This window comes from Acipenser ruthenus, chromosome 4 (genome assembly GCF_902713425.1).
Source record: "Acipenser ruthenus chromosome 4, fAciRut3.2 maternal haplotype, whole genome shotgun sequence".
In the NCBI taxonomy this organism is placed as follows: domain Eukaryota; kingdom Metazoa; phylum Chordata; class Actinopteri; order Acipenseriformes; family Acipenseridae; genus Acipenser; species Acipenser ruthenus.
The window spans coordinates 5,412,896-5,422,500 of record NC_081192.1 but is presented as its reverse complement, the minus strand read 5'-3'; the positions used below and the strand labels follow the sequence as shown (position 1 = coordinate 5,422,500).

Here is a 9,605-nt window from a genome sequence, read left to right as displayed (position 1 = left end):
CCATTAGCAGTATAGGCAGACACAAGACTGGCTACAACAGCAACCCCAATTACTTACAAACCTCAGTCTGTAGTGATGCCCTGAAGCCTCTACAGTAAGAATAGTAGAAGTATATTTTCATTCATCATGCAGTATAGCAGTGATAACACAACCTCATATGCTTCCTAGAAATTGCTTCTTGGAATGAATGTACAGTAGCTTTTGCTGGCAACGTTTAGCTAACAGAGAAATAAACTTAAATCTGGCTCCCAATAAAGGTACATATGCAGTAAAGCCCAATTTAAATGGCTTTGAGAAAAGCTCGTTCACAGCCTGGTAATTAATCAAGTTTTCCCTACTGGCCAGGGGCCAATTAAAAGGTTATGCTGCAAAGGTGTATGTATGATGTGGATCAGCACCATTTGACTACATATCACTACGGATTCTCTTGACAGGCTGTCACCTGATTCTTTCTATTAAAAGGGGATAATCTTACATGGACTTTCTCCCAGCAGGCTCTTCACCCTCGCCTGACACATAACCCCTCTCCTCTCCCCTGCAGTGCAGCAACTTTATAACCTTCTGATATATAAAGAAGTGGAGAGCGCTGGTGACCGTTTAGTGCTAAAAATACAGCATGATTCAAACCTAAAGGCAGTGTTAAACCTTTCACATAAGGTTTATGATCCTGCGTAAACAGCATGCTTACCATAAGTAGAAGGAGTCTAAAGAATCCTTGTCTAAAATTGTCTTGGCATTAGAGTTTGCTGTGTAAATATCACATACTACTAGACAGCTGAAAACTCCTATTCAGGAATTTATGGAACTTATAACTTTGCAGGCGTCAAGGAGGCTTTTTTATATAGCCCCAGTGAATCGTGGCACAATATTAATGCACTCTGTTTGAGAAGCTGTAATAAATTATGTTTAATGCCCTACCCTGGCTTTCGTAAGATGCATACATTCCTGGCAAACAATCAATACATAGGGTAATCGTGAGAAGATGCCAAAGAATTTGCTGAAGAGCTGCTTTTCCGTTTTTAATAGATAAAGATCTAACAATAAGGACTGCTGTGTAGGTTCATTTCAGGATCAATATGTGCTTTGTTTTCAGGGAACAGAGGAAAAAATAAATGATTGGATGGTAAATGTTATTCAGCTTCACAATACATTATGCTGCCTCACTCCCAATTTTGAATGCTTTCAAAACTTCAAAGGTTGCATGTAAGGAAGGCGCTAGGACATCAGGGATAGATAGATAGATAGATAGATAGAGATAGATAGATAGATAGATAGATTATAAATATATAAAAAGAGAAGTCAACAATACAGCTTCTTGCCAAATAGCACACATAACTAGTAAAAACACAGTGTAGCTTAACATATGAAAAAATACATATATTAAAATTGAAATGTGTGAGGAGTTACCTCTCTTATGCCATGTTTTCATAAGGTGTCCGGCAGGCTTGAGACACACTCCAGGGATCTTGGCACCGGTGCTGCCCAATCTCCCTCTTCCTAGCGGGCTTCCATTCTGCTCCAAGCGTGCTATCTTGGCGGGAGGCCCCTTGGGGTCACCAATGTTGTTGAGCATTTCACAGTTATCCTTCCCATGGCCAGAATCGCTGAGGTGATCCATCCTCAGCACCAGCTTCTAAAATCACCTGCAAGAGAACGAGACTGAATTACACAATGAAAAATGATCAAAGAAATGCCCTTTCCTCAAATGCAAGGAAAACGCTAAAAGAATAAATGTATTTTTTTTCAAAAGACAGAAAATCGAATTATGTATAAACCCAGTCAGTACAGATAACCATCAAGTTGATTTTAAGAAAATACCATATACAATTATTTTTCAGGTTTTAAGACAGATGTATCGTTTCAGTAAATCACCAAATGAACTCCATAATATACTGCAATTTAAATAAACTAAACATTTAATTTACATTAAGAAGTAAGTTCAGCAGATATTTAGGTTTTGACAACTCAGAAAAACAAAAAGCCTGGAATAATTTAATTAGATTAACACATTGTCATTACCAAACATTGATTGCAAATTGGACAGCGAGACAGACTATTTAAAACTTTGCTGACAGCACTATCTGACAAACCTATGTACATCTGGTGTATTACCATCATATAAAAGAGCCATAGTCCCAACTCCCACTTTAGGATGATGTGAAGAGGTCTATGTGAATGCACCCACTTGAAGATAGCATGGGGGGAAGTTTAGAATCTGATTTAATAGCCTTTTGATAGAAATTGCATAACTTTATGATATGGTAATGTTAAACTTTCTTTGCAGATTTTTAGATACATGTTTTGTTTCATTAAGTTTTACTTTCACGTAGACAGTGCAACTTACATCTTGACATCCTTGATAAGTCTAGTATTAAAGATCAAATACAAAGTGAATGACGTTTAATGCTTAAATGAAACTAGACAAATATTAATCTAGATACATTTTTCTACTTGCATTCCAAAACCACGATTTAGGTTATTTATCATTGGGATTACTTGCATTCACTTCAATGCATATTTCCCTGCTAGTACAGATTTTTCTATTTAAATTGTTTTTAAAACTATATATTATGTATGCTTGTCCCGCAATGCATTCCCTGGTGGAAACAGAAAAAAAACAGAGTTTTATGCAAAATCATTCACTTGCAAAATATTCCAGTTCAATGACTAATGCATTTAACAGTTTGTACACTTAAATGGTAAAGAAAAATGCAGCTCTCTGTACAAAGTGGAGTACTAGATACCGACTACACAATGCAAGGAAAATGTATTCCCCCCAATACAAAATGAGTTTTAGAAAAGGGTCTTAAGCTTAAAAATAAAGGAAAAATGGTCTTAGGGTGATAACTTGAAAACTATAATTATTGTAAGTTATTAAAAAACGGTAACAATCAAAATCTCAACCACTCCTGTAGTACAGTGAGCCTCTCTCAAAGTTAAAAAGGTACAGTACAGCATTACATAGCACAGCTGGCAGTCAATCCAAAAGGATACAGGAATAGGATAAACTCTGCAGGCAGAGGCTGCAGTCTTGCCTAGTGAAAAACAATTGTTATTCTACTTTTCACACAGTATGTGAGTTGCAAGTATAAACTTGTAAAGTTACTGAATCTGAAAATACACTGCAATACTCAAAAGTGTCAATGCATTTCTAAGTTCTTCTAGAACATGTTTACTTTAGAAAACGTTTTGTCTTGCAAAGCCTTCCAGAGGCTTAATTTAAAACAGTATTTTTATGCAATGGTTATCCCATGTCCTACAATAGAAGGAGGTGCTATTGTGTTTTTAAATAAAAACAACAAAATGTAGGCTGGAGACCACCCAAGGACTAACACATTACATCAACACCTGTGCGTTATGCGTTTTCTATGTTATAATACTGTATTATCAAGCCTGCAAGTCCTTTTTAAACACCGTGGTTCAAAAACTAATTAAAATAAAATAGAACTCTTATGTTTGTTAAAGATTTAAAGATCAGCGTATATACCATATTGAAAGAACATCTTCGATTTACACTGCTGTCAATCGAAGTATTATTCCGAGTACTGAATAATGGCCAATATTTACATGCACTAGGCTAACTGCAGTCCAGATTCCGCATTTGGTGGAGGTCCAGGTCAGGATTTTGTGGTGACCTTTTAAAGACAAAGAAGCAGAGCAGCATCTAAAAACAGAAACAGTGGCACTGAACTGTCAAATTAGCAAAACCAAACTGAAACTCACCACTTCGAAACTTGAAAGCATAAACACTGCAAACAGAGCGTCTCCTTTCCTTGGCTTGTTTGAAAGAACGGAAAACTTGAAAGTTCAATGCTTTCTAGGTCTGTATAGCAGCGTACATCACGGCTTCTTTATTTATACGGATAATATTCACGATCTCTTAAGGGCAAAATAGGCAACCGTCCAAAGACGAAAGGCAAAACAAGCTACCTATAATCGAGAACTTAACTCGGCTGAAATGAGCAAACTGACAGTCCAGATGTGAATATGGCAAAATCGTAAATTGACAGAGACACTGTTTTGCAGCACATTACAAGTTTAAACAAACATACAGTATATTAAAAATCTGACTGAAAAAGTAAAATGATGTTACAAGTGCATAGAGGAGCCCTCTGGAGTTGCACTATCCAGCAAGACAATATCCAGTGCGTGCTCAATAACCAACGATCGACATTAAGTAAATAAGATACTTAATTGTTTTCCTTTTTTTGTTTGCTATTAACCAGGTCGATATTAAATACGTGTTTCAAAGACTACGTTAGTTTTACCTTCTTTGTCCAGGTATATAAAGCCGAAAAAATGACCTATCTTCTTGTTCTTCTAAGACGATGCATGGTTTACAATATATAAACAGGTAAAAGTGCGTTTTGCTTTCCAATCGAAAAAAAAAGCGGTGCAATAGTATGAGAGATGAATGACAAATCCGTGTATTATGATGTTTTTTTGTTTTGTTTTTTGTGCCCGGACGGAGCTGAGCTTATCTTTCTCTTCTCTCTCTCCGTGTCCCCATTAAATTATTAGTTGTATTGACTCATCACTCCTCCTGCCGCTGCTGTTTCTACTGCCTCTCCTCTTTCTCCTCATTTCAGAACAAAATAACACCGAAATGATCCGGCTTTAAAGCGCCTGGAGAAACACGCAAGCCAGACCTTCTCCAGCACCCAGCGTCCTGGTGAAATAGGGACCTGAAAATGTTACTAAAAGTGGGAAGAAAAGAGAGAGCAGGCTGCAATTTCCGGCTGTGCGCGCAGGAATTTGTAATCAGCTTGATTACAGTGAGGCGGCTCTGCATTTGTTACAGAATAACACACACACAAACACACACTCACACGACATATAATACGTAGGCAGAGAGAGATATTATACATATTGCAATTATTAAGCAAAGCCTTGCAAAATACAACACAAAATAGTTGATTTTTAGTATAGATGCATTATGGATTCTGTAGTACGTCAGTAGCATCACCGGTAGCCAACAGATTGTACGGTGAAGATTAGGGTGGATTAAGGTAGAAGGTAGGGACTGAAAGTAAACGTAAAACTCAAAAAAAAGTATTGGCTATTGCATTTTTTACCGTATCAAAATAAATAAATAAATAAATAAATAAACAAAAACAAAACACCAGTCATGCAGTAGAGTAGGAGCAAAGCAGGTATTAAGAGCTTCAGAACTTACTGAATATGTGAATTAAAATAGCAGGTTCTGCACACAGGCAATAAATAACATTTACAGGTGACACGCAACAGAACAGATAGATTATTAACTGCACTGAATAGATCACATTACAGAACTCCTTACAGCGCCTGACCACAATCCAAATTACACTCACAGGCCACGCACTCAACACCAAGACTTGGGAAAGACAAGGAACTGGCAGAATACTAACAACACACAGCAGCCTGGATTCTACACACAATGATAGTTATCATACATGCCACAGAAACCCCACAGCAGAGGGGGGCTGCAATTGCTGATGCCTTAAGGTGCGCACACTGTCACATTCCAGCATGAAAGAAAACAAAGTGGTTATTGAAATGCTGCTCTTCCTGTACAATACAGAAAAACACCAATATAGTTAGCCTTTCCTCGAAATCTGGGAGTACAGGGGAATCTGCATTAGACAGGAAGAGTGGGTCGAGATATGCAGGTTATTAAATACATGCTTACAGAAAATGGGAAAGAGAGAACATCACAGAGCAGATTCTTTACACTTTACTGAATAGCATGCAAACACAACCTCCAACGCCATGCTAACAGTCTGACAGTGTAAAAACAACAACAAAATCCTTTGAGACACGATGTAGAGGACAGAGAGTAAAACTACAAAAATAAGGATTATTATTCAAATTTTGTAAGCATTCTGGTCACAGTTTAAAAATAGTACTGCCTTAAGAACATGCTAGTCTGAATCCCATTCAATGCAGGTGTTGCAGAACTTAGAAAGCAGTTACACATTAATACTGCACTATGCAGCCCAGGTAAGAGATACTGAATCATATTAGTGGGTTACTGTGATTGATGACAAGAGAGTAAATGTTTGGCATGCTGTATTATACAGCAATACCTTTGAAGCATGCCTATCAAAGTATTAAAAAGATATGTTGGAATCTGTGTCTTTGTAACAGCAAACCTACCTGTTTTGGGCATAATAAAACAAAAATGCTTAATGTAGCTGTACAAAAAACACAGGTGATAAACAAATGCCACACACAATGCTAAGGGCATTAACCCTGTTTAACTGCAGCTGGAGTAAATTAGATGTTTCACAAACAGGTAAAAACTCTTTCATGATAGTGGTCATGTTCTTGTTGAAAAAAAGTGCCACGTTTAAATATTACAGTAATACCTAAATTATCCAGTCGCCAAAAGGGCTGCTTATTCATGGTGCCCCTCTCATTCTTTTATTGGGAAAAATAAAAAGCAGCTTTGGGGTCGGACCTCCTTATTTATTTTCTTATCTGTTTAATAACCACTATAATTTCTCTGCTGGGATTCATCTTTGGCTCATTATATACCTTCCATGACATCAAAACGCTCAATCAAATGTATAATTATATATCATGCTTATTAACTATTCCAGATAAAAAATAAAAAAATAAATCTCTTTTCAACTACTATGGTATCATGACCTGCATATCGTTATATGTATATTGTGAGATTAGTGTATTGTTACACACCTAGATAAACAATACAGAATGATCAAGAACACACAGAATAGAATGTTGAAGAGGTAAGCAATAACATATTACGAAAATATAGATAATATAAAGTGTCCCTTCAAGAGTATCTGGAACAATAGTGCAATTAGAGGTACAGTATATAACTAATATTTCAAACACTCCCACATTATCATTGATAACAGACATGCACACAATAAATGATATTGAGCTAAAAAAAAAAAAAACTTACTTGATGAACTAATATTTATTTCCTTAAATTGATTTAGTCACTGAACTCCTACATTAATTAAAACAGTGATTTGACAAATACGTATAATTCATCAATCCTTTGTGCCATCAAATTTTACATTAAGTGGAATAAGAGAAACATTCTTTCAAACAACTTCTTAAGAGCCTGCTTTTTCATTTGTAGCTGGCTTTTTACGTTAAGAAAATGTTATTTCTTCTAGTTTGTTTTGTGATGAAACATATCATCTTTGCACTGAAGATTTGCTTCTTATTTCATACCATTATCTTAATACGTACTGCACAGCATTGACTGCGATCCATGCCTTAAAGAGTTTTTTATTCTTATAATACCGAGAATGTGTATCGATGTAGGTGTTGCAAAGGTTTTTTTTTTTTATGTTATTCATTTGCAATGTCTAATGTGCATTAACAAGATTATTTGGACTGCTATTACAAATCATTTTCCATGCAGTTAAACAGTTTTTGAACACAAACAGCTTGGGGTAAAACCATCAATAGCGCTTTAGCTCCATCAACAAATATTACTGTGTAAGAAAAATATTACTGTGTAAGGCACAAAAAAGAAAGTAAAAAAAATGATTATCTGCCATTAACCAATCATAAAAACATGAATCATAATCCTAGAAAGTCAAAGAATATGTTATTAAAATTACTGTATTAGGTCTAGTAGACATTTGAGGCTTGCACGGTTATACTGGCAGGTGTATGTGGAGGTGAGGGATCAGAAACGATGGGAACAAGATTCTGGAACAATCCTCAAGATTATAGGTCCCTGCAGCCGACCGCAAGAAGGTCTTGTTTCTCTCCTGCCTGCTGGGTTGAAAGCGATTCTGCCCTGTTCGTTTCCATTCGCATCAGATCAGTATTCATGCCATTTGATCTGGGACTCCTACAGTTTGTGCTGGGAATACGGACTGAGATCCTTTGCAGTAACAATCTCTTTCAGAAACTGAAAGAAATTGCAAGCAACAATATACAAGAGGAAATAAGACAAATCAAAGAGACAGGTGTTGACAGAAAAGAATACTGAGTATTAAGAGTTTCTGAACGTACAGAAGGTGCAGACACAATTTATGCACAAGAGAAACAGAGACAGAAGAAATTAACAACTAACTGGGTAGTTTTTTTGGTTTTTCTTTTTTTTTTTTAAAAGACTACCCAGACGTCAACAGCCTCAGGGCTTTCTGTCCACATCTCCCAGGACAGGGGTGAAGATATCAGGACAGCCTGACAATCTAAGCCACTGTGCATTGTACTTGATAACCCCCATCACTGCCTCCATCAACTGCAGTGCAGGTACACAGCAAAACAAACAAACAAACAAATACACGATTCATTTTATTTATTACTAATGCCAGTGTATTATGAACACTAGCAACTAACACTAAAACAAAAAAAATGAATAACATTGAATCAGCTTTTTTTTTTTTTTTTTTTTTTTAATAGTAGTGTGGTAATAAATGGACTTCTGTAACTTTATGGTTGTGTATTTGTACCCCCTTGGCTGCATGAGGTACAGCCAGTCACTGCAGCCAGTGTTTACCTTTATTCAGTTGAGGGTCATTAATGTATGTTTTCCTTTGAACATATTCCCATATGTGTATTGTTTAATCTGTACATCAACCTCTCTGCAATGAATATCTCTGCATATATTTTTTTTATTCCCCAGGGGCTTTAATGTTATAATACTGTAAGGTATGGTAAGTCAAACAGTTTAATTAAGGCAATTTAAATCAATGGTATTGTGATTTTTAATACTTAAAAAAAAAAAACATTTTTGAGTTAAGAGCAGCCTTTTCCTTGCTTGGCAGATACTATATTATAATGTTCTTCTTTTTCATGCAAGTACTGTAATTGATTATTATAATATATTGATTGTGACTATACCATGGAAGCTTTCACTCTCCAAAATATTTCCATTAGCTATTTGAGTTCCACTCCTTCACAATTGTTGACAGTGCCGAGGCAAATACAACTATTTTACATGGCATAATTTTCTTCCAATTGGCCATATGGTATTCTGTTAAACTGCTCAAATTCCTTATTAAAGTAAAAAAAAAAAAAAAAAAAACAACATTAAAAAACTTACCACTCGAATTTACATCTCATAATCAACTTGCCCTCTCTTGAAAAAGGACAATTATTAAAAAAATATATATATATAGCTGTTAAGTAATATGCATTATCTGACAACAGCAAAGTCATAAATTCAGAGTTACTCAGGCTAATTATGGTTAATATCTAGATTTAAAAAAATAAAAAAGATAACCGGCTACTTACTATACAGTATGTTCTTTCTTCATAGATACGCAGACATACATTCTTACTAGACACATGAGAATGAATGATAGAGTGTTGTGCAATAGATGGCTTAAAATGAGATGTAATTGTGGGGATTAACAACAAAGAAAGGCTGTTGGCAGATGTATGCAACCATTCTTCTTGCGGTTATACCAGCCTAATTGTTTTGTAAGTTTCCCAATTTTTGTCTTGCTGTTAAAATATGCAAACCCGCAGGAAGATATTTTAAAAAGGTTATAAAGTGAGGAGCTCTTCTTTCATTTAGCTAACCCTCAGTGTAAATACAGTACCAGTATTAATGATTTAAAACCAATTATTTAATCACAGATGAGGTTCGTGTGTGTGTGTGCTGAGAAATGTTTTTTTTTTTTCTT

The 9,605-nt window shown here is 35.7% G+C and overlaps 1 protein-coding gene across 8 annotated transcripts in view; it reads right to left on the bottom strand.

Annotated features, from left to right (window-relative positions):
• The window catches only part of LOC117400317 (DNA-binding protein SATB1-like), a 53,063-nt gene that overhangs the window by 35,129 nt on the left and 8,329 nt on the right, over window positions 1-9,605 (bottom strand). For 2 of the 8 annotated variants that reach the window (XM_034000093.3, XM_059021551.1), the window contains exons 1-2: window positions 3,724-4,729; window positions 1,408-1,643 (exon numbers count right to left, since the gene is read on the bottom strand). In XM_034000093.3, coding sequence (XP_033855984.3) covers window positions 1,408-1,618 — 211 coding nt within the window. In that variant the 5' untranslated portion in view covers window positions 1,619-1,643; window positions 3,724-4,729. Of the gene's footprint in view, window positions 1-1,407; window positions 1,644-3,723; window positions 4,732-9,605 lie in introns of those variants that run through there. The other 6 variants (XM_059021559.1, XM_059021565.1, XM_034000094.3 and 3 more) reach the window with 6 other exon arrangements.